The following is a 26603-nucleotide window of genomic DNA, read 5'->3' as shown; positions in this document are numbered from 1 at the left end:
ATAACGTTATTTTGTTTTAATTTTGTTTCATCCCATTTTTTGTATCATTAGAAATTTAAATGTCAAAAAGAACATGACAATTCAATTTTTCTAAATAAAACTAGCTCATCTATAACGATATATAGTGTGTTTTATGTTGCAAATGAAGTTGGTTCATCCCTTAGTAATGGGATGATGCCTTTGTAATTCCTTTTCAATGAACAAAAAAAAGAAGTTGGCTCAAGTAATGGGATCAAACATTGACAGAGTTTATATTATATGGAGGATTTTTATTGGTAGGTGTTAGTATTTGTTCTCTGAGTTTTAATTTTAATTTTTTTTTTTGTACATATATAAAATATTAGGGGGCAGAGGTTGGCATATTTCTAGGCCATAACATGCTACAAATATCTCAATACTTCTAGAAAGTAAAAAGAGTAACAGGTGTTGGATTACAAAAATAGCTTCTTCGTAATTCGTATCGCCAATTCTTCTAAATTAAGCTAAATTGCCACATGAGAAGAATTCTATATTTATGGTTGAAAGTGCGCAAAGTCTTCTCATGTTTTTTTTTTTTTTCATGAGATAAGAGATATATTGAAATCGTGGGATATGAAATTCATATCACAAATGGTTTGCCAGCTTCTGACTTTTATTATTCTTTTCCTCCCTCACGGATGGGTTGACTCCGGAAAGCGTTGAAAACAAAACAATGGGTGTTTGAATTGGGTATACGTAGCTGACATTGCGATAAGGTCAAACATGCAAAAAGTTAATTATTAGTCTACGGAAGAGAATTCTTCCAAAAAAGAATTACGAGAACTAGTGGGAACGTAATTAATTATTTAGAACCATATATTATATACATATCATCACCATATTTGCAAAGGAATTGACCAAGTAAATCGTGGCCATTATTAGAAGCATAGAAAATGTCCACTCTAGAGTCATATACGTATGGGTTGCGCAGCATGCACTCACTTTTGTTTACCGCAACCACTCATGAATGGTTGAACAATGAACCACCTCCTTCCACCACAAAAACAATTAGGTAGGGGATACTGTTGACTGTAAATTAAATTTAGGTCATTTTATATAGCCTGCTTGGATGGTAGATTCAAATCCCATTTGCATAAAAAAGAAATTAATGAAGTTGTACAGTATAATATATATATATATATATATATATATATATATATATATATATATATATATATATATATATCAATTGTTAATATGTGTAGAGTGAATGGTGTAGATTTTGGATGAAGCAGAATTTTTTAAACTTTTATTAAATAAAATTAATTTGAAGGATTCAATTTTATTTCTCTTCAGCTAGTTTGGCATCATTAACGAGTAAAAAAAGATTAAAAATATAATTTAACATGTAGTTACCATGTTAGACTTGTTAATATAATGATAAGTTATGTGACTTTCATATCATCAGCTAGTGTTGTCGTTTAAAAATATATATTATAATTGTTAACAGGGGGAAAAATACAGATATTAGAACACCCAAAATTTTCTTTTGGGAATAAGTTAATTTTGCAAAAAAATTAAAAAATAAAACCATAATTAATCCATGCATATAAAAATGACTCGTCACTCTTTTATATAAAAGTAGAAAACTAGTAACATGATATAGCATGGTTAATAGATAATTATATCTCTTTAGTATATGACCAATGGTCCATCATCAAATTTATAGGAAATAATATATGTTAAGAGATATAAACCTCTTAATTAGACATATATAAGTAATCCAAAAAATTAGTCTTTTGACTTTTTTGAGATATTTTAGATTTTTAAAAGGAAATAAAGTATGAACTCTAGTTAAAGAACACAAAAGCAAAAAGGAAAAAAAAATATAGAACACGTGTCAAAGATTGAACTAGAAACTCTCCAGATATGTTGAATGGGAATATGATATTTGGTATGGTTTGAGCAAAGGTTGACTGAAGATGGATGGCTTTGAGGAACTTGACACGCGCCATCACTTTGCGACCGACCACTTTCTTGTAGGCGCAACTTGTTTCTTCAAAGTTTAAACAGTTGGGAGCACCAAATTTTGTGTGTGGCGATGATATTTTTAAAAGAGAAGCATGTACATGTACATGCAACTAACACAAATATCCAATCACAGCCAACATTTGTGATATTGAGTGCATTTACCCTTCTACTATATATTTGGCGTCTGTCTAATCTACGCGTGCCTTCACCTGAAGTTGATTAAATTTAAAAAAATTAAGAATCAGTCATATCGTAATGAATATGTTTCTGATCTTTCCTTCTTTAATTAAGAAAAAACAAAATACTAGCTAGCTTGTTGTGTTGAAAGAACTTAGTTTGTGTGTTTGTTCTGGTAAGGGCCAAGTACAAATTTGTTTTTTTTTTCTTTCTTTTTCACGGTAAAATGCTAGCTAGAGGTGTGGTGATGATGGAATCTAAAAAAGATATTATATTGGCTTCAACAATCTTTTGGTCCTATAAATTAGTGTGGCTTTTGTTTTATTTTTTTATTTAATGTGATTTTAATATATTATGTTATGGAGTTATTTTGCTTTCATACATTAAATTTTAAAAAAATTCATTCTGATTGTTTTTTTTTTAAATATATCATTTTATTTTATTTTTTCAATTTTATATTAGAAATGTAAGTGTTATGTTAGCTTTTAAAATGATTTAATGTTATTTTTTGTTCATTATATTTCACAGTTGTTTCACTTTAGTAAATTATGTTTTCAAAGTTTGTGTTTTAAATTTTAAAATAGTCAAGTTAATATAATGACGGCTAAAAATCATCACTATATTTTTATTTAAAAAATTAAAAATTAATAAGTAAATGAAGAAAAGATGGATTTGAAACCACGAATAATAATAATTTTCACTCTCATATTATTATTATTTAATTTAATCATTTAATAACAATAATAATTTCATTAACCAATTATTCTCAATCACAATGGGTAAGACCCCTTCTCTTTTCGCCGTTCCACCTCTCACTGTCGACTCAAAAAGACTATTGCCCCACCCTCACTTATGTCTCTACTGCAACCTCCCTACATGGTCAAAATTGCCTCCTAACCTAAGGAAAACAATCGTCTCATTGTCACTGCTGACAATAGCGTGTTGACGAAGGTGAAGAAGAAGATTGACAACATCCGGTTGTGGATGGGGTTTGACCAGTCGTGCTAGTCAGAATCATCTTCCCATGAAACGTTGCTCGTCTTCACTTAGCTTGGTTGTAGATGTCGGATGAAAAATCCTCTATTTTTCCATCCAACCGTGCGTGACAGTAAAGATATTGTTCACAAACCTTACAAAGAATCACATTGTGACTTCCTCATTCAGATATAGGTTAATTGGTGAGTTAGAGTCATGTTTTTATCTTTCATCAAATACAATTCTTGCTTTGATCTCTCATGCTTCTGTTTCCAATAGCATAGTTGTATAAAAAGTTTTTGGTGTTCTGATGAGGAGTTTACAAATTTTTTGTGGTTCCAGGGAGATCATGTGTTGACGTTGTTCAATTTCAATCGATGTGGTACTGTATTTTTTACCTTTTTAGATGGAAGAGGTGAGAGGAAATGATGATTTTTTAGTTATTTATTTTTTTTAAAATAAAATAAAGATAGTGATCATTTTTAGTCGTCATTATGTAAAGTTAGTTATTTTAAAAGGTTTAATATCACTTTAGTCTATTTTATTTTGGTACATTAAGTTTTTAAAGTTTCATTATGATCTTTTATGTTTTTGAAATGTATCATTTTACTCTTTTTTAAAAAAATTAAAAGTTAACAAAACACTAACATTTCTAATGAAAAATTAAAAAAAGAACCAAAATGATATATTTCAAAAATATAAAAGAATATAATAAAACTTTTAAAATTTAATGTATCAAAGTAAAATAACTAAAAAACATAATAGACCCAAAAGTGATATTAAACATATTTTTTTTTTATAAGTTTTTGATTTTTTGTTTTAATCTCTAATTAACTTCAATTTGACGACGTAATAACATTGTATGTAGTTGATTTACTTGTCACGTTATCAAACAAACAAAGATTAGCCTTCAACGATTTTCCTTTTTGTGGCATGTGAAAAAAATAATTTACCTTAATTTTCTTCAAAAAGATTTTATGCATCGATATTTATAAAATGAGATAATTTGTATTCTTTTTTGCTATATGAAACGAGATGGTTTATTGCGCACATAATACGAAAGTCAAAGTCATGAAGCACTTTACTTAACCCTCCTAACAACAACCTCATCCAAACCAAGTAACCAAATATGTGTTCCATTCTCTCTCTCAAAAAAAAAAAAAAAAACGAATATGTGTTCCATACTTTTAAATAATGCATATTCCAAACATATTCCAAGTGATTTGCTTCTGCTTTGCGTCCTCTTGTGAAAATGGTCCAAATCGAAGTTACTAACTATGAAATTGTTATTCCTACGCGTCACTATGTGAGGCCCTTCATCCTCGCAATTGCAATATGTGATTATTTCACTTATGGTAACTTTAATTTGATGGTGGTAGGCACCCCCCACACCCTCCAAGTTGTTTCTACGCAAGCCAAATGGCAATCCACTAGAAACTCAATTTGCTTCTACTTGTTCTTTTTTCGTGCTTTTTCTCCAAAGAATTAAGAAATCAATGAAGAGACATGTTGAATTGCATCTAAATTTCCTTCCACATATCTAGTTTTGTGTTAAAAGTCATTTTATGTGGACGACCCCTCCCTTCGTTTCCCTTTTCCCCCTGCGTAACGCTGTTGTTTCTTATTTTATAATCCTTTTGGGTCAATTCAATTCAAATGGCTTTCAGAAGCACTCACATGGTGACAAGTGGCGCAACTACAATAGTTTTTAAGCCCACTGAACTTGAGTTTGCATGCACGAAACCAATTAATGGAAAGAAAAAGGAAAAAAATAATTCATAAAAGGGCATGCTTATCTTCCCCTCAATTAATTATTTTACAATAATTTGTCAAAAGAGAAAATAGGGATGGAAAGTGCTCCATAATGTAATGCTTTGCCATCTACTAGCCAGCGTGTTTGGGGTTACAATTAGAAAGCATCTGTAAGACTGTAACTCTATAAGTATATTTGAAGCAAAAGATAGAGTTTCCTTTTTTTGAAAATTCCTTAAGTGGGTGAAAACATTATAATCTACCAGTTTAAAAATACAATTTGATCATTCAAAAATAATTTGTGAACATATTACAAATTTGCTTGACACTTGATAAGAGAAGAAGATAGAATAGAGAGATTTATAAATATAACAATAGGTGATATAATATTATGTAGATAAAAGATGAGTCTTAATGAATATTCTAAGTAGAAAAGTATTTGTATATCCTTATTCTTGATTATGTCCTAATTTTACAATGTATGTTAATCGAGTTAGTTCAAAGTGATTTTACGTAAATTATATATACATAGCCATAATTAACACAGTAATTTAATTAAAGTATCACGCGTAAAATTAAAAAGACAAATATAAGAATGCTAACAATAGACTATGTTTTTGCTAAGCTATTTAAGTTAATTTCTATTTTTTTTACTAAAAACTTATTCTTGGTTTGATTGTTGGATAAATAAGTTATTTTAATAGTTTGTAGTGTTTTTTAAAACATTATTTTAGCTTCTAACTTCTAATTTTTTATATTTTTATTTTTAATATATTTATCTAATTTTTTGATTAGTTTTTTTAAATAAATTATGATTTTTTTTTCATTTTATACTTTTTAAATATTTTAATAACTGAGTTTACTAAATACTTATAATTTAATAAATTAATTTTTTTAATTTTTAACTAACTTTTTAGCCTCCGGTTGATTTTTTTTTTCAAACATAACCATGATCTTTTTAATACATTTTTTCAAATAGGTAAGCCAATTTTATATGAATTGCACAAGATAGTCTGCATTTAATTTTTATTTGGTAAAATGAACACACATTTATTTATCGACCAAAATATATTATTAACATTTCTAAGATTGAAACAGAGTAGCAAAATTAGTGTTCCAATAATGCTGTCCAGGAGAAACAGAGTAGGAGATCCTATATAATGCATCTTGGTTCAGATTTTCTAAAAGATACGACTAGATTTTGGGACCTTACCGAGGAATTAAAGTATCCACATGCAACAAATTTCTCAACAAAAGAAACAAAATATGAAATATTTTTAAACATTGTGTGGCTAAAAGCAACAAGCATCATGGAATGGGCATCTTCTCTACCAGCCTCACTTGCCCACTTCTATTTTACTGTGTTTTCTTCTCCTTAGCCAAAGATAATAACCACCTCAACCAGAAAAAGGCCACATTCCTCACTACAGCCACATCTTCTAATTGATAACATTCTTTAGCAAAAGGGAAAAATATTAACTACAAAAGCATGGAAGGTAGCAAAACCAAACCCGTAATGAATGTTTGATATGTCTATATGTGAGTATTATTTTATGCTTAATTTATTTTAAAAATTATAACACAGCAAGAAATTGAGTGAAAAATTAGTATACTTTTTTTTTTTGTCTTTGGATTTAATTTACCTTAATTTTAGTTTTGGCTTCTATTTTATAATTAAGGTTAGATTTTTAGTCTCTATAATTTTGTTTGTTATTTATTTATTTAGGTTTTGATACTTATAATTTCATTTTATTTTGATTGTAGTTCCTGTAAATTTATCCCACATTAGGTTTTACTTTATATTAAATACAAAGCTTAATATTTTGTCAAGTAACTTTTATCCTTTGTTAGGTGTCTTCCAAGTTACAACTTAAGTGAATGACTAATGTAGCCTATTTATCAGGCATAACACAAGTTTGATTCATGTACAATCTTATTCTCTGAATCTAATTCCTAATCTAATTTGGTTCAAATACAATTATACTTTCTTAGTGCATGTTTGACAAACCGTTGGTGGAGCACCAAACAGAAATTGTCCAACGCATCACCCCCTTTCTTGAACGTGCACCATAACAAAAGCAACGACAAAACAGACATGCTCTCAATTTAATTCCAACCAACTAGTTTAAAGGAGAGCTGTTGGAGAAGGATCTAATTGTTCCCCTTTTGTACACATGCCATTAATATTAATAACAATGTAATATGAAATAACTATCATTTCTACCTAATCTTATGTAGATATGCATCTTTGTATGAGTATGAGTCTATGCTTTTATGTAAGAGTATATGTAATATGTAATACGAAACATAACACGAATAATAGGTTTATCATTATAAAGTAGCTTCATGATGATTTTTTAAATGTAAAAACATTTTGTTCCCTAAAATATTTGTGAAGATAATTAAATATTTCTTGTATTATTTTGATGTTTAATATATAAAAGTCATTTTAAAACATGCATAAAAATGAATGCAATTCTCTTATGCATAGATTCATTGTACTTTTACAATAATAAAATATTATTGTGAAAATAAATTTCATATTGTTTATATTCTAAAGATATAAATTGTCTACTAGAGTTTAGAATAATAATTTATTATAATATAAATGGACTAAGATTATAATTTTATGACATTCAATTTAATTAAATTTAAAATTATGCAAAAAAATATGTAAAAATATATTATTATAAAATAATAACCATTTCAATATGTTGGGATGAAGACGAGACAAGTATACATGATCCCATATAAAGTCATGGATGAATACAAAATTTTATCGTTGTCAATAATAAGGGACATGGACGGAGATGATGTTGGGGAGCAAGGAGAAACAATAACATACATTCTTGTTGCACTCCATTATCATGTTTATCATAACCATCATTTATATATTTATAAAAAAATTATATATAAACATAAGATTAAATAATTTTTATTTTTATTTTTTGGGTTTAATTTTATTTTCTAAATTTTAAATAAATATTTTAATTTGTTCGCATGTTTTTATTAAATCATTTATCATATGACATTGACAAGCTAATGTTCCAAATTAATCTTGCAATTGTTATTCAATATATTTATCATGAATGCATTTCAATATGTTTGTAGTTTTAGATTTTTACTTCATAATTTAGTCTTTTGTAAATAATAAACTATCAACATAAAAATAACATATCTAACAACAATAATCTCAATAAAATCAAATATGTATTTCATTGTTTATAAAAATTTTAAAAATGAGTAACCATAGATATCGCCTACGCCTACCGAAAATTTAGGATTTAAGATTTGAAGCCTAATTATTACCTACTATGTACTCATTTATGAAAGATGCAAAATTCACCTATGTTAATTTGTAAGAGACTACAAAATGCAAGATTATTTACAATCAGAGGAGGAAAAGTGTCAAGATTGGTTATGAATGGAACACTTTTGCAAATTACCATAATTTGGAAGTTGGCCACTAAATTATATTTAAGTTTTCATATCCAAAATCTAACTTTGTTCTATTGTGAATTGATTAATTGTAATTTGAGTGTATTATACTCTACCAATCTTTCTAAACTTTGTTTAGAACTTTTTTCTGGTGAAATTTTGCATAAATGATGTTGCTTTGATTTTATGAGCTAAATAGACAACATTATTTTATAAAATATATTACATATTTCAATCTTATTAGTTTTTATTCTCATTTACTTCTTTTCATCTTCTTCCTTGCAAATTTACCTTTTATGCTTGATGCGCCATTTGTGTATGCTCATGGCTTTGTGCCGAAGGCTTTGAATTTCTGTGGTAGTTTTGGTTGTTGAAATGTGAAAGTGGAGTGGGAAAATTTTATGCTTGTAGCGTTTTTTTTTTTTTAATTATAAGTTGGGTGTGCATTGAAACTTGAGGTGGTAATAAGGAGTGCTTATGTGTTATTTTTGGAGTTTTTAAAACTTTGAATGTTGAACTTTTAGTGTATGATTACAGTTAGTTTTCATCTTGACTATTTATTTTATGTTTATTTAGAGTAATAGGTAAAATATTGTGTATTGTGTTTTACATTTTAAAGGTTTTAGTTTTAAATTTTATAAAAATTTTAGTTCTCATTTACTAAATTGTATATGATTATAACTTAATAGATATAATTATATTATATATTTAATTTTATAACTTATCTGTATGTTCAGACAGATACTTAACTAGTTAATATTAGTGACAATCTAATCTTGCAAAAAAGATGTAAAATGGATAAACTTACTCAAATCCAAGTAAATTGGATAAGGATCAAAACATCCGAAAATAAAGAAGAAAAAAAACTATTTTCAATCCATTCGTCCGTCTCTAATCTCTATCACTATTTAGGTCATTTGAAACTTCTTGCGACTACCATTTTTGTTAATTATCCACTTCCATTTAAATTCCACGTAGGTCCCAAAGGAAAAAAAAAAACAGAAAAAGAAAAATTAGAAGTTCAAGTTGGAAACCAAACAGAACACACCCACTCCACACTATATATATTCACATTCACATCACTTGAATTGCAACCCAGAGAAAAAAAAACATCATTTGAACCAAGTGAAGTTGAGTTACAAGCTTTTAAAATGGGTTTTTCTTGGATAAGAGGGAAGTGCATTGGTAAGGGCGCGTTTGGCACCGTCAGCGTCGCGCTTCGCAAACGCGACGATCAAACTCAAAATTTCGCGGTGAAGTCCGTGGATTTAAAAACGGGTCTCCCGGGTCAGCTCGAAGCGTTGGAGAATGAGATTCGGATTCTCCGGCGCATGTCCTCTCCGCACGTGGTAACTTTTCTCGGCGACGACGCCACGTGCGAGCAGCGGAACCTTCACATGGAGTACATGCCACGTGGTACGCTCGCTGACCTGGACGCTGACGTGGACGAAGCTTTAGTGAGACGCTACACGTGGTGCCTTGTGAGCGCGCTGAAGCACGTGCACTCAAACGGCGTCGTTCACTGCGACGTGAAAGGAAAGAACGTCCTCGTCGGAGACGGAGGGAAAGGTTTCAATTGCAAACTCGCCGACTTCGGATCGGCGGCGGAGTTCTCCGGCGAGGGGTTTCCGGCGGTGGTGCCGCGCGGGAGTCCGCTGTGGATGGCGCCGGAGGTGATTCGCCGGGAGTGGCAGGGTCCGGCGTCGGACGTGTGGTCGTTGGGATGCACGGTGATCGAGATGCTCACCGGAAAACCGCCGTGGGAGGGAAACTCCTTCGACGCGCTGAGTCGGATCGGGTTCTCCGGCGAGGTGCCCGAATTTCCGAGGCGGTTGTCGGAGCTCGGAAGGGATTTTCTGGAGAAGTGTTTGAGGAGGGAACCGTGGCGGCGGTGGAGCTGCGATCAGCTGCTGCAGCATCCGTTTTTGTTGCCGTGTGGCGAGATTGCGGAATCGTCGCCGCGGTGTGTTCTCGACCGAGTTGACACGGAGTTCGCCGAGTTCGACCAAGAAGAAGAAGAAGAAGAAGAAACGAGAATTGAAAATGAAAATTTTGCGAGGAGTAGAATTGGAAAACTGGCGATGAGGGTAAGGGTAAATTGGGAAACAGAAGGTTGGGTGGTGGTGAGGGAATTCGCTTCCGATGCGGAACCGGCGGTGGCGGTTGACAGTTCTGAGGACGTTAAAGACGGGGCATGTCCGGGAAATATTGGGAGCGTGAGGGTAGAAAAGGGAATTCATGTAGGGACAAATTTGGAATTTAAAGGTTTAGAAAACGAAAGGGTAAAAATAAAAATTTGGAATTTGGGTGGGAGGGGGTGGTTGGTGCAGTGCAACTACAGGGAGAGTAAAGCTAGTTGGAGGAGTCAGTGCGTGTGGGAAAATGTTGATAAGAAAAAAGGAATAATAATGAAAAAGAACATTTACAGGTTGTACTGTAAATTATTGAAATCACCTTGTTTGTTCTTGGAGTATTTAAATACATATTTATGTTTTGGGATTATTTATGTTGATTACTTTTCATGGCACCGTGACAAAAATATCTTGAGAATTTTTCTTAAGAATATTCAGGAACTAATAAGCGTATGTTTGGTGATGCGATACGATTATGCATTTTTTTTCTACGGTTACATTGAAACAATCTTGATTGTTTCTGATTTTTCACGATCATACCACAATTTTAACCGGTAAAATTGATTCCAAACACGGTTTGTTTGTTATTGAGCACAACACATGCATGGATTTGGCTGCACCATGTACCCCACATGTTCTAGTTGAAATCAGGCATGGGACGAAGAGTTGTATGAGGCTGTGATCTTTGCGTGAGTGTGCACAAAATCAAAATCATAGTGTACACTTGCACACAGCAGCTTGTGGCACTTGCAATTTGGTGTCCTTTTTGCTTTGTGTTAATGGAATAAGAAAACCCCAGCCAATAAGATTATAAAAAAAAACTTGAAATGAAAAAGAAAATCCTGTTTGTTTTTTCATTATTTTAACTGGACCTTACATCAAGGATTTTTTAGCCATCAATAGGGGTCAGGCAGTGTTGCTTACTGACCCATCCCTTCAAATGGCAAGCTTATCCACACGTTAGCAACAAGATACACAAACACACCACGAAAAGATTAATCACAACGCAAACGCATTTCACGTTAACAAAATTTCAAATCATCATTAGTAATTCAGAAATGTCAAAACTGATTGGGCCTAAGGCCCACCACTACGTCGACCTTCGGAGATCAAACATCAAAGGATCCTTCCATTTCCATTTGGCAATTGTTAGACCTTTTCTTATGGTGAGAACCGAGAACTATAAACCTAGGCCTAACTTGAACGTAACGAATTTGGCTATATATATATTTTGGTGTGTTTTAGCAATTTGCATAAAAAAATTTGGACAAAAATATCTAATTATTTATTCTTTTCATTATTTTTTTAATGTCTATTATAATAATTATAGTAATTAAATATTTGTTTGTTATCATGATCTTTGTGGGTGTGAGTAATTTTGTTTATGGGAGTCTTGATTATCCAACGGTGGTATCAAAGTTATGGTTGTGAGCACACAAAGGTTCGAGATACCTTTGTTTGACGAAAAAATAAATTTTAAGATTTGGCAAAGTACTATTTAAGACATTTCGACGCAACAATGTCTTGATCAGGCGTTAGAAGATGAGAGGCCGGTTTCCATAAATGAAACCGAGTGGACTAAGATCCAAAGGAGGGCTATGAGCACGATTCAGTTAGCCATTGCTCCCGAGATAAAACAAAACATGTTGAAAGAGATAACGCTGAAGGCCTTGTGGGAAAAGCTCGAGAATATCTATGCGTCAAAGTCGCTAACCAATCGACTTTGTTTGAAGATGGAGTTGTATCAACTCAAAATGGAGACGAGAGGAGATTTCCATGACCACACCAACAAGTTCAATCAGTTGAATGCAGATGATAAACTCTCAGATGAGGAGCAGACGTTGTTGTTGTTGGCCTCACTATCAAGGTCCTTCAAAGCTTTGGTTCAACTGTTACTTGTGGGAAGATCAACTTTGAATTTGGATGAGGTGATCGTCGCTCTTAGAGAAAATGAGAGAATAATGAGAGCTGAAAATGTTGATGTTGATGATGAACACAATGCAATAGCTGTGGTGAAGTCTGAGCGAGGGAGGAATCATTCAAGGAGACATGATGGACCAAGAAGAAGATCAAAATTGCAATCGTGTCTGCAACGAAATATGAGTAACATGTAATGTTACTATTGCAGTGAGAATGATCATGTGCAAATGAGGTGCAAACAAATGAAGGAGAACTTAAAGAAATTAAGAGATATGAACAAAGATGATATTTTGCCTGTGTTTATACTGCTGATGATTCTAGTGTTTTTTTTTTATAATATTTTGAAGTATGTGTATCCGGCCCTACAAATCTTCAAGATGCTATTTGGGAAGGATGCACAATTTTGTAATCACTTTGTTTCTCAGGAAAATAATCACTCTACTAGTTTCTGGATATTTGTGTCATGCATGTCACATGAAATCACACAATGACAAAAGCATAGACTATAAATATGCCACCGTGGTGATTTGCTCATTTTTTATTTATATAATTATGAACATAGTTGTTTTCTCCTTTTTTTTCATGAGTGTCTTGTAATATAATTGTGCTACATTTTTAATTAATTGACAGGATAATCAGACTTAATTACATATAGTTACTATTCTTTATTCTAAAATAGAAGTTTCCGGTCAATTTACTTCCTCTTATTTTATGGATTGAAGAATATGTCAATAAGCAAGAATGACTATAATAATATCCCTTTTGATGAATAATATGAATATGAGATAGCAAATCACTTTTGCGCAGCGGGTAACCTTTGCATTATACTCACTTCTCTGTCGAAATGGAAGACTAAGCATTTTACCCAATCAACAATCCACAGATGAGAAATTGTCTAGTTATGCCACAGAGGATTCTGCAGGCACATGGCAGTGTTCTGTTGTGAAGTTATTCTTCGAAAAGCACCCAGGGATTCGGAAAGGACTTCTGATCTTTGTCCTGCTAGGAACCTGTATGGCAATTGGGGATGGTGTGATTAGTCCTTTGTTGAAGTATAAGTGTGAAGTGAAGTCTCACATTGAGTAAAAGTGAAAAAGTTGAATATTATATAAGTGAGGAAAAAACTTATAAACTTGAGTTTTAAGATTTTGAGTTAAAGTGTAGTATCAAGTTGTCTTATGTGATTGCTCATTACTAAGTTAGACTATGTGTCATGAATAAAATGTTTTTTTACTTTTCAATTCAATCCATGTCATTGCAAAATTCTTCGATCAATATTAATTTTTTTTTCTTTAGTTGGTGTACTTGTTATAAGATCATGACTTATGACTTAATAGTTAGTACTGGAGTTGATATTTTTAGACTTATATGTGTGTTTCTCCTTTGTGTCTATTTTCCTTTTAGTTCTTGCTGCAGTTTCACGTGTTAAAAGTTAAAATCAGCGAACTCCATGATAGTAAGTCCAGCAAGCATCTGTCATTTACCTGTCATAGATCATCCATTTACAGTCCATAAAAACCTCAGGTGATTTTTCGTGCAGATTATGTTATAATGGTCTCATGTGTCATTTTAGTGGGGCTATTTTCCATTCAGCATCATGACACACATAGAGTTGCTTTCTTGTTTGCTCCAGTTGTTGCAACATGGCTTTTGTGTATCAGCAGTATTGGTATATACAACATATTCCACTGGAACCCGAAAATATACCGTGCACTTTGCCCAATCTACATGGTGAAGTTCATCAAAACAATTGGGATTGAAGCATGGTTGTCATTAGGAGGAGTGGTGCTTTCAATCACAGGTACTTATATATGTCTAAGCTATTTTATTAGCAGCCAGTTGGAGTTCTGGAAGTGATTTTTCTCTGAATACTCTCAGGTGTCGAGACCATGTTTGCTAACTTGGGCCATTTTTCTGCTCTCCCTATAAAGGTAAATTGACATTATAATTTAACTAACTTTATGCCGTTATGTTGATCTGCCATACCAAATTCACCAAAATGAATTATGCTTTAACAGTAGTACTTTAATCTCAGATAGCTTTCACATGTCTAGTATATCCCTGCCTCATTCTGGCATATATGGGTGAGGCTGCATTCCTCTCTAGGCATCATGAAGACATTCGAAGAAGTTTCTACAAAGCCATACTAGGCAAGAATTTAGGTACCACAGACTATCTATATTATTTTTGGTCTCTCCAGTGAAACTGCCACTATTTTTACTCTGCAGAAGCTGTGTTTTGGCCAGTGTCCACAGTGGCAACTTTTGAAGCCATTTTAAGAAGTCAAGCAGTAATTTCTGCTACCTTTTCCATCATAAGCCAGTGCCATGCATTAAATTGTTTTCCTTCAGTGAAGATTATTCATACTTCAACCAGAATATATGGGAAGATATACATCCCAGAAGTCAATTGGATATTGATGTGCTTTTGTTTAGCTATCACAATTGGCCTAAGGGACGCTAACGTGATAGGTCATGCATATGGTACACTCTTTTTCCACTATGAGTGTGATGTTTGAAGTATTGACATGTAGATTTAACTATTTTGCTGGTTGTGTAGGGCTGGCAGTCATCACTGTTATGTTTGTGACAACATGCTTGATGACATTAGTAATTGTGATTGTGTGGAAGCAAGGAATAATAAAAGCCATTGCATGTTTGCTGTTGTTCGGATCAATTGAACTTCTTTACATCTCAGCTTGTATCTGCAAGGTCCCTGAAGGAGGGTGGATCTCACTTGTGCTGTGCTTTATCTTTATGTGTATAATGTACACATGGAACTATGGAACAATGAAGAAACACCAATTCGATGTGGAAAACAAGGTTTCAATGAATAGGATGCTATCTATGGGACCTTCCCTCGGTATGGTTCGTGTCCCGGGAGTAGGACTCATGTACTCTAATCTGGCTTCTGGTTTCCCTGCTATGTTTGGTCACTTTGTTACAAACTTGCCAGCATTCCATCAGGTGCTGGTTTTTGTCTGTGTCAAATCTGTTCAAGTCCCTCATGCAGTGAAACTGAACGGTTGGTCATCAGTAGGGTCAGTTCAAAGGAGCTTGGCATGTTTCATTGCATTGTCAGGTATGGTTACAAGGACATTCAGCAGGAGAAATATAATTTTGAAAACAAATTGATATCTTCTATAATATATTTTGTGGAATCAGAGGGGGAGAGCATAGAGGGGGAGAGCATAGAAGAACCAACACATGAATGGTCTGCAAACGATGGAAACTCAAATGTGGAAGATCATGCTGTTTCTCTTTCACAAAACACTTCTGATAAGTCATGTTGTGAAAAGTACTCGCTCCCATCTTCATGTGTTTTGCAGGTAATGATGAATGGTGATAACCATCCTGAAAAGTCTTTCTACAAAGATGAGTCTCTGCAGATTATGAAAGCTAAAGAATTTGGTGTTACCTATATACTAGGCCATTCCCTTGCAAAGGCAAAGAACTCATCTTCCATCCTAAAGAAATTTGCTATAGATGTTGTTTTTGGATTTCTAAGCAAGAATTGCAGAGAGTCTGATGCTGTTCTGGATGTTTCCCATACTTCTTTGCTAGAGGTTGGCATAAAATACTATGTCTAAATTTTTAAAGCCAAATGTGGGTTTAAAAGAGTGACACTGACAATGACCTACACAGGCCAATCAATGGTCAAGATTAATCAGAGGTAGATTTTTAATCATTGATCTCTAGGTCTCCATAGTTATGTATCAAATAATGTAATAAAAAAAAAAAACTGTTTCACACAAGAGAATTATATTTCACTGACAAATTTTCTAATAAAATGTGCTTATTCTATTATTCTTTCATCTCAACTACCTACTTTCAGTTTCTTGGTCTTTTATTTTGTGGATAGAGGAGTCTTTCAGTGATATATTACTGATATACAAATGGCTCATTTCATTTTGGCTTATTCTGTGAGAAAAGAAATGTTAGTTACACACTCTTTTCAACACATGATATACTAATAGGTAAAAGTCTCACTGAAACGAGTTGTCAAATTTTTTTAGTGAGACATGCATAAATTTCAATTAATAGTTGGAAATGTGTAAGAGTGTGATCATAACTAATCATGGTTGAAATTTTCTTGGACTAGTTTGGTGATTAAATTGGATTAGAGAGACAATTTGTCATTAACCTTTCTCTTTCCTTTTAAGCAGTAGCTGCAAAGCTTTGAACCCTTGTTTTTTTTTACCACGTCCACTGATCAGTCATCAATGTCACAGTTTTAATTTTGGACAAAAATGTCACATATTGGTTGGACTTAGACGTGTACATATGGTATGGACCCTAGTTGAGCTTGGAGAAGGATGGATAATTAAATGAAAAGCATGCATAATGGGCATACTAGCATGTTCAACTGTTGCAAGCAACTCATGTGGGTAGTTAAACAAGCAATCGATGTATATATTCTACCAACTTTACTGTTTCAAGTGCATAATAATGTTTATAGCTGTCTGTTGAAGAAATTTCATTAAAAAAAATCTCTAAACTTTCCCTGAGGTGTAGCACCTACTTCCGTCATACATAATAAATGACAGAATTTATTATTTCTTTTATGTTACTCCCTCCGTTTCTTTTTATGTGTGTTTAAGGTTTTTTTTAAAAAAAAAATCAAGAAATGTAATCAATTTTCTTGATTCCAGTAAATAGTTATTAAATTTTTTATTTTGCCCATTTTCCTTTTCACTCTATAATAAATCCATATGTAAATTAATTAAAGATTAAGAGACAAATAAGGATACAATAGATAAAAGAATAATTAATATAGTCTTAAATTTTAAATGACAGATAAATAGAAATATATTTTTTTTCAAAAGTTTGACTGTTAAAAAGAAACACAGGGAGTACTATATTTACTGTGTAGTGTCTTGGCTCTGCACTTTTTTCTTTTTCTGTTCAAGGAAAAGTTAAAAAAAAAAAAAGGCAAGCTAAGTTACCTCCCATTCTATAGGGGGAACAAACAAACCATTGTTTCCACTTTCTAGTCTACCAATTGAACATGAACGTTACTCTCAGACATTAATACAGAGAAAGTTATATGCAGATACTTCTTCAATAAACGAGATAATTGTTGATGATTGAGAAAAAGAGAAAAATAAAAAATCTTTTATTCATATATAGGACCTATCTTTTTTACGGGGGTGGGATGTTAACTTCTCAAGATAAAGAGTTGGGAAAATCACAAACTCGTATCATATATATATAGCTTGGTTTTGGATTTAGCATTTGAAGTGAGTGAAGTCAATTCCTAAGCCCACTTCCTACTCACTTTATTTATAACTCATGAGTAAAAAAAAATTACTCATTTTAAACGAGTTGTGCTTAAGTTTTTGTTCATTTAATTTCTTAACTCATTGTTCTGAAAGTTTTAATATATAAAGCTTTTCAACAATAATACTTTAGTTTAAAATTATTAATATTTCCTTTTAATTTTTTGGTTTAACTAAATTATGTTTTCACTAGAATGTTCATAAAAATATATATTTGTAAGTTATAAATTTGGTTGATTGAGCTAATTCAGCTAATATAAGACTTAACATTGACTTATTAATTTAAGCAATTAACGAGCTTAAAATGAGTTAAACTTAGTTTAATCAAGCGAGGTCAATTTCTTATTGGACCAAACTTGAGTTAGGTTAACTCAAACCTATATAGACTTTCTTCTCTTTCTTTAATCACTTGATTTAGTATATGTTTGAGTATCGTTTAGACTTTTTTTTAGAAATAAGTTGTTGAGAGTAAAAGATATAAAGGAATTTCTTGTCCAAAAGTATCTTTCACACTATCCAATAAATTTTTTACGATAATCCAAACATAGTTCTATCCATTGATCAAACTAGCATTCTATCTTATATCCATCAAATGGAATATCTTCATATCACATTCATTGCTAAAATATGAATGGAATGCTTAAAAGGAGATATGATCTCAGACATTTTTCATTGAAGATTTGAAGTAATCCTAATAGATCAGGGTGCATGTTTTGTTTTTGCTTAATTTTGTGAAAATAATTTCTTTTTCAAAATTTCTTTCAAGAAATTAATAAAAATAATAATTATTTCATTAAAATCAACTAAATTAAACACACTAAATCTAAAGAGGCTGAATAAATCACTGCCTCTTAAGTTCAGATAGATAGTGGCTTCAAGTATGTAATCACATGGACCCAAATGTCTTATAGTCATGGATTTTACACATTTACGCAATTAGTTAATGTAACTCGTAACTATTGGATGAAGATTAGAAGATTCATTTTATCTTAATAGATTAGACGTAAAATAACAATCCAATATTTGAATCTTCTAATTCACAACTATGTGAATGTGTGAATGCAGGGAATCTGGGTTGGTAATGGCATAACTTTTCATTTGTAGTTTAAAACAAATATTTGAAGGACTTTGAAAACTTTTTTCTGCCTGACTACTTTCTTGCTCATCACCCAAATGATTACAGAAGCTCAACCTCTCTCAATTGTCACAAAAAATTACCAATTTCAATCACTTCACACTCTTTTGGTAGCATAAAGATTGAACTTTGAAGTTGGTAGAAGTAGGAAGGAAGAAGGGGAGGTAAAGGAGTTCACAAGGGACATTGAATAACATAATAAATTGATAAAAAAAAATATTAATACTAGATATCAAAGTGATCTTATTTGGCATGCTGTAGTAATCAACAACTTTCCTTGTGAAAACTTTTTCACTTCAAGAAACCTCACCATGGTACTCTTTTTTCCTACCCTCCGTTGTAAGAGTATTGAACCAAATGACCAGTGTTGTTGTCTGATAGGATTAAGAGAATGCCTAAACCTCTTATTACCAAAGTGTATGTCAGGAAGTCTGGCAGTAATAGGAATAACTAACTGAGAATAACTAACTGAATTTTGTTAGTTAAAGAGTACTATAAATAAGAGCTCTAACTGATGGTAAAGGAGTTTTTGGCATATTGAGATTTGGGACTAACTAAATTGGGATTCAATTAGAGTTGGGTACAGAAATTCAACTAAATTGGGATTCAGTTGAACCTTTTTCAGTTGTAATTCTTTATTCTGAGTTCTTCTTCTATAAGCAATAAAGATTCTCAGTGATTTACTCTATGTTCTTGGTGTTTGATTCTGTTTTCTTCTATTTTCTTTATCAGTGATTTACCAGTGTTATCAATGGTATCAGAGCATCAATCTGGTGCCCTGAGATTCACGATTCTAGATGTTGCGTATGAAGACCAAGAGTATGGCGTGAAACTTTGAAGATTGGGAGCAAGAGCGTGAGGAGATGAGGATTCAATTGGAGCTTGTTGAAGCTCTGGCGAAGAAACACGAGAAAAAAATCACAGAGATTGTCACGCGATTTGGCCAAAATCGAGATCGTGATCGCGAGGGAGGTCCAATTTTTGAAGGAATCGGCAGCAGTGGTGGTCATCTTGAGGATACGAATCGAAGGGAGAAATGGTGCAAGCTGGAGATTCCGATTTTTGTTAGAGAAGATGCATTTGGCTGGACGCATCGATTGGAGAGATATTTTTTGTTGAAAGATGTCACTGAAGATGAAAAGATGCAAGCGACAGTGATGGCTTTGGAGGGAAAAGCTTTGAGTTGGTATCAATGGTGGGAGAGGTGCAATCCAAATCCAAATTGGGAGAGGTTCAAACTTGCTGTTGTGAGGAGATTTCAACCTTCCCTGATTCAAAATCCGTTTGAACAATTGCTATCTCTCAAGCAAACAAGCGTTGTGGAGGAATTTGTGGAAGATTTTGAGAAGAATGTGGGAGCATTGAGGACTATTGATCAAGAATTCGTTATTGGAATTTTTCTAAATGGCCTTAAGGAAGAGTTGCAAGTAGAGGTAAAATTGTATGATTTACATTCTTTATCAGAAATCATTCAAAAAGATTTATTGATAGAACAAAAGAATGTGTTGCTTAATAAGAGGATAGCTATGCTAAAACTTCTAGTTATTCTAGAAGTAGTCCCGACACTAAAGCTGATACTCTGGAGTCTAAATTGGGAAATTATAAGAAGAATGAAGTTTCTGTTATGAGTAGTACATGGAGTGGTATAGGGCAAAGCCAAATTGTAGAAAGTGGGAGGAATAGGAATGGGGAATTTAAGCATTTAACTGAGGCAAAAATGAGGGAGAAAAGAGTAAATGGACTATGTTTTAGATGTGATGAGCCATTTACTAGAGAACATAGATGCAAAAATAGGCAATTCAGAATGATAATACTAGAAGCAGAAGAAGAAGAGGTAGAGGAAGAGGAACAAAAAGATAGTTTGCAGACTTTTAAATCCTTGCAATTATCATTATGCTCTATGTCTAGATTTACCACTTCAAAATCCTGGAAAGTGGAGGGTTTATTACAGGACCATTTTATTGTGATATTGTTGGATTGTGGGGCTTCCCACAATTTTATAGCTACAAAATTGGTGGATAAACTGAACTTGAGAGTTCAAGATACTCCTTCTTACCTTGTGGAGGTGGGAGATGGCCATAAAGTGAGGTGCAAAGGAAAGTGTCCCAAATTAAAGTTCCAATTGCAGCAACTCGAAATTGAACAGGATTTCTATTTGTTTACTTTGAAAGGGGTGGATATTGTTTTGGGGTTGGATTGGTTAGCTGGTTTGGGGGAAATCAAGGCTGATTTTGGCAAGCTGGAACTTATTGTCAAACAGGGAGTCAAATTGATTAAGATTTCTGGAAATCCTGCATTGACAAGAACTGCACTTCCTTTAGGGGCTTTGATGCAGATTCTGAAGGGGGAAGGAGAAGGATTAATGATTCATTGTGAATCTTCTACTGAGGCTGCCACTGAAAAAGTGGAAATTCCTGCAGCTGTTCTAGATTTGTTAGCAGAATTTGCGAATGTTTTTGTTGATCCTCAAGGGTTACCTCCAATAAGAAGACATGATCATGCCATCCAATTAACAGAAGGTGCTTCTATTCCTAATCTGAGGCCTTATAAGTATCCTCATTATCAGAAAAATGAGATAGAGAGGATGGTTAGGGAAATGATGGAATTAGGGGTCATAAGGCCTAGCTTAAGTCCTTATTCTAGCCCTATTATCTTAGTCAAAAAGAAAGATGGGGGCTGGAGATTTTGTATGGATTATCGAGCTTTAAACAAGATAACCATACCTAATAAATTTCCAATTCCAATAATAGAGGAGCTTTTGGATGAAATTGGTGGAGCTACTATCTTCACTAAATTGGATTTAAAGGCTGGATATCACCAAATCAGAATGAAAGATTCAAATATTGAGAAAACAACCTTTAGGACACATGAGGGGCACTAAGAGTTTGTGGTCATGCCTTTTGGTCTTACCAATGCTCCATCAACTTTTCAAGGCCTTATGAATGACGTATTGAGGCCATTCCTTAGGCAATTTGCTTTGGTATTTTTTTGATGACATTCTAATCTATAGCAAGGATGAGTTGGTTCATGTGGATCATTTGAGGCAAGTGTTAGAAGCTTTAAGTTCTCATTCTTTAACTGCCAACAGAAAGAAATGAAGTTTTGCTAAGCCCAGTTTAGAGTATCTTGGCCACATCATTTCTGGTTCAGGGGTGGCAGCAAATAAATCCAAGGTGACAGCAATGAGTTCCTGGCCAGTTCCTAAAGATTCGAAGAGTTTGAGGGGGTTTTTAGGACTAACAGGATACTATAGAAGATTTGTCCAAGGCTATGGTAAAATAGCAAAGCCTTTGATTGAATTACTGAAAAAGGATAGCTTTGTATGGACACCAGAAGCTACTCTAGCTTTTGAAATTTTAAAATCTGCCATGGTCAGTTTGCCTTTATTAGCAGTTCCTGATTTTTCAAAAACCTTTGTTTTGGAGATAGATGCTTCTAGTAAAGCAGTAGGGGCTGTTCTTATGCAAGAGGGTAGGCCTTTGGCTTTTTGGAGCAAATGACTCTCCCCTCAAGCACAGCTAAAGTCAGTCTATGAAAAGGAGTTGATGACAATTGTGCAAGCTGTACAAAAATGGAAACACTATCTTATGGAGAGACACTTTGTTATCAAGACTGATCGAAGGAGTTTGAAATCCCTCACAGACTAGAGGCTCTTTACTAAGGAGCAGTTTGAGTGGGCTGTGAAGCTCATTGGATTTGATTTTGAGATCCAATTCAAGCCAGGCAAGGAAAATTCAGTCGCTGATGCTTTCTCCAGAAAGGCTATGTATGCTGCTGTTTCTGTAATACAGTTAGCTGATTCTGAGGATTGGTTTCAAGAGGTACAACAGGAACCAAAATGGCAGAAGGTTATTGGTCCTGTAGCATACAAGTTGAAGCTCCTTGCTCATGCTAAAATTCACCCTGTATTTCATGTATCTTTGCTGGAAAAAGTCACTCAAGCCTCTTCAGCACCCTCAACCACTGCCTCCTTTACTTTCTGAAGAAATGGAACTACAGGTTCAGCCGGCTGAAATTCTTCAATGGAGAGAGGATGCTTGGGGAAAGTTGAAAGTTTTGGTTCAATGGGACCAATTACCAACTTGTGAGAACTCTTGGGAGTCAGCTACTCAGATTTTAGAGGTTTTTCCTCAGTTTCCCCTTGAGGACAAGGTGGTTCTTTTTTTGGGGGGGGGGGGGATTTATTTACTCAGCATATCCATAAGGCCATTGCAACCTTCTTCTGAGGCATTCTTTCAGATCCAACAAATATTAATTCTATAAGCACATTGTTGAAAAATGCCTTAGCTTTCAGTTACTGAATAAATTAAATGGTAAGCAGGCCATGTCTTTAACAGATGTTATTGTGAGGTTTTCTGATTTGTTTTGTTTTTAAGAGCACTAACTTGTGGTGTTTCTTATTTTTCAGTCATGCTTTAGTTTTATAAGGAGCAGTAGCATGCTTATAATTAGTGTGCTTGAAGTTATAAATTCCAGTATTCTATTTTTCTGCCTTTTCATATTTTCACAGCTTGCTTTTGCTTTGTTCTTCCGTATAACAACACATACTATAACCATCCTTCTAAGGAGGGAAAATGTCATTAAAGAACGAGCCTAAGATCATCCCCCTCAAGAAAAATCTTGAAGTCCAAATGGCAAGAAATGAGTCACTAGAGAAAGAAAACAAGGATCTCAGACAAGAAGTAGCGCGTTTGAAATCACAGATAATGTCACTCAAAGCACATAACATAGAGAGGATATCCATGCTATGGAAGAAGATACAAAAATCCATGGATGGTAACAGCTTGGATGCCCTTCAGCAAAAAGCAGCAGTTAAGGTTGCCATGCTTGAAAAGAGTCCAACAAAAGAGAAAGTGCATACAAATTCAGATTTGCAAGAAACACATAAAATTAAGGACAGATCAGTAAAAGTACCACCACCTCCACCAAGGCCTTCTTCCAACCCTCTTCTTCCTTCACACAAAAGTGAGAAAGGAGTAAAAGTGCAGCCATTGCCAATGCCAACAACAGCACCACCTCCACCAATGCCTGCTTCCAATCCTCTTCTTCCTTTGCACAAAAATGAGGAAGGAATGAGACTGCAGCCACTGTCAATGCTACAACAGCAGCACCACCACCACCTCCAACACCACCAAAATCCCTAGTTGGATTGAAAGCAGTGCGTCGTGTGCCAGAAGTAATAGAACTGTATCGTTCTCTCACAAGAAAAGATGCCAACAATGATAACAATATAAGTACCAATGGAACTCCTGCAGTTGCATTCACCAGAAACATGATTGAGGAAATTGAAAATCGACCTACTTTTCTGTCGGCTGTAAGTTTAGCTGCTATGCTCGTTTTTCAAGTTTTGATAAATATTTACATATATCAAGCAATGCTATCTTGATACTCAAGGAAGCAAGAACACTAAATAGTAGTTGTGTCATAATATCTCATCATAGATGTATTTATGTGGACACTTTGAATGCTCTTAGCTACATTTTACCTTGAAAACCTTTGTATTAATTGAGATGGAGATGGGAATATCACAATATTAGATAAGTTATAAATTATTTTATGTTAAGAAAGATCTATGCCTGTTTTCAAAACATCAATTTTCTCTTCTGATAAAAGATTAGTGTTTTATCTTAAATTTGTGTTAATTTTATACATGGTATTATAGTCTTGTCATGTACCATGATTTTAAAATTTTTCTTATTTATATTTGTCCATGTCATGTGGCACCAGTGTCTCATCTCATGTTATACTTATGGGGCAGATAAAATCAGATGTTCAAAGACAACGGGAGTTCATCAGTTTCTTGATAAAAGAGGTAGAGTCAGCCACATATGCAGATATTTCAGAATAGAGGCATTTGTGAAATGGCTAGATGGGGAGCTATCATCACTGGTGGATGAACGTTCAGTGCTAAAGCATTTTCCACATTGGCCAGAGCAAAAAACAGATGCACTCAGGGAAGCTTCTTGCAACTACCGAGATCTGAAGAACCTTGAATCAGAAGTCTCATCATTTGAGGGCAATCCAAAAGAGCCATTGGCTCTGGCTTTGAAAAAGATTCTAGCACTCCAGGACAGGCGAGCATGTACAAAACTAGAATGTTCAGTAGCTTAGTGTGTTTATGCAGTGCTTTAAAGTCATTCCAAGATCCATTTTCAATGTGCAGGTTGGAGAGAAGTGTGAACAGTGCGGAGAGGACAAGGGAGAGTGCAAGTAAAAGATATAGGAGTTTTCATATCCCTTGGGAATGGATGCTGGACACAGGTCTCATTGGTCAGGTAGGCAATATTTGGCTTATTTTTGCAATTTGTAATAAAACTTGCTTGTTCAACTAATAATAATTAATGAATAAATAATACACGCACTATGCATTAATAGTGTAAAAGTCAAGGATCATCCAATCACAAATTACTATTTATGAAACCAAGTGATTGGACACAAGTGATTAATGCATGTGCTGAAGTTAAAGGTTAAATTGTATAGGTAATACTTGAGTTTGATCCTACTTGAAAATAATTATTGGTCAGACTTTACTTATCTCCCGGCCGAACTCCAAATTAATTAGGATCTCTTTCTTTTGATGAACCTAAGGGTTAAGGTTAAAAAAAATTATTATGTATGATAAATTTATCAACTTTTATAATAACTATGTTAAAAGTCATATAACTATGATTTCTGATTAATTGATTATATATAAATTTTTCATTGATAATCAACACCTACTAAGAGCACAATACCCTTTATTCCTTTTTGAATTTTTTTATAAAAAAAATGACATCTACACTTGGAAAGTAAGAGAAGCTTTTAATTGCTCTAAACAACGTAGGCACTTTGAAGAAATAGGATATATTGGTTAGTTAACCAATGGGTAAGAAGTATTTTTTTTGTTTATTCAAGAACCAAGGTAGTTAACTATTAACTAATGACATGGCAATAATTGATTAACCTAGTATATTTGGCTGCATGCAGATGAAGCTGAGTTCATTGAGGCTAGCAAGGGAATTCATGAAACGGGTAACCAAGGAATTGGAATCTAATGAAGCTTCACAAGAAGATAACCTCTTGGTACAAGGAGTTAGGTTCGCATTCAGAGTACACCAGGTAGGTATATTACAGTATCTCCTCAATTTTTCACAAAAGGAACATTAATTTCCTATTGTTCATGTCGTGAACCACCAAAGCATTCAATTTGCAGGTGGTTTTGATTCAGAGACCATACAAGCATTTCAAGAATTGAAGAAGATTGGTAGTGCTAGCACCAAACTATAGGAAACTGATCATTATTACCCCAAACCAAACTTGTTACCATAATGGACCACAAATGTGTTTCTTATATTGTCTTCCCATAACTGCGTGATGTTCACACTCCACTGGTGGAATTGACAAGCATGTATATGCTCCCATATTTATGTACTTTTTCAATGCATTGCCTATTTTTAACAAGTAGGCTTATGCTTCTCTGATTATTATGCAATTATACCTCAAGAGCCAAACCCACTTTAGTTTTTTCTTTAATAAAAAAAAAACCAGAGTATTCTGTAGCCCATATCCAAATATTGACACCCACACATAAATCATAAAATTAAAATCAAGATATATCTTATATTGTATATTTTAAAATAAATATTATCAATATAAGTATAATATACTGTTATGTAAGATATATTATTGATTCTATCAAGAAATTTATTATAATACTTGATAGTTGAAAAAACATATATTTTATTATAATACATATATTAATATAAAATACTATACTGAGTTAGGATCGGACAAGCCAAAATACAACTTAAAATACACAAAGTTTAAT

General features: G+C 33.4%; 2 protein-coding genes and 2 pseudogenes across 2 annotated transcripts; all 4 read left to right on the top strand.

The window, feature by feature from the left end:
* The first annotated feature begins 9397 nt into the window (after positions 1 to 9397).
* On the top strand, positions 9398 to 11055 carry LOC114395629 (mitogen-activated protein kinase kinase kinase 18-like). The gene has a single exon (XM_028357459.1). The coding sequence runs from the start codon at positions 9483 to 9485 to the stop codon at positions 11019 to 11021; it is 1539 nt and encodes a 512-aa protein (XP_028213260.1). The 5' UTR covers positions 9398 to 9482; the 3' UTR covers positions 11022 to 11055.
* A 466-nt stretch (positions 11056 to 11521) lies between these two features.
* Positions 11522 to 16042, top strand: LOC114396293 (annotated as a pseudogene).
* A 3617-nt stretch (positions 16043 to 19659) lies between these two features.
* Positions 19660 to 21677, top strand: LOC114396292. The gene is made up of 2 exons (XM_028358193.1): positions 19660 to 20237; positions 20339 to 21677. The coding sequence occupies exons 1-2, from the start codon at positions 19660 to 19662 to the stop codon at positions 21675 to 21677; spliced, it is 1917 nt and encodes a 638-aa protein (XP_028213994.1).
* Positions 21678 to 22994: 1317 nt separating this feature from the next.
* LOC114394850 lies at positions 22995 to 26245 on the top strand (annotated as a pseudogene).
* The last annotated feature ends 358 nt before the right edge of the window (positions 26246 to 26603 follow it).

Source organism: Glycine soja, chromosome 18, assembly GCF_004193775.1.
Source record: "Glycine soja cultivar W05 chromosome 18, ASM419377v2, whole genome shotgun sequence".
Lineage (NCBI taxonomy): Eukaryota > Viridiplantae > Streptophyta > Magnoliopsida > Fabales > Fabaceae > Glycine > Glycine soja.
This window is presented reverse-complemented; position numbering and strand designations above follow the sequence as displayed.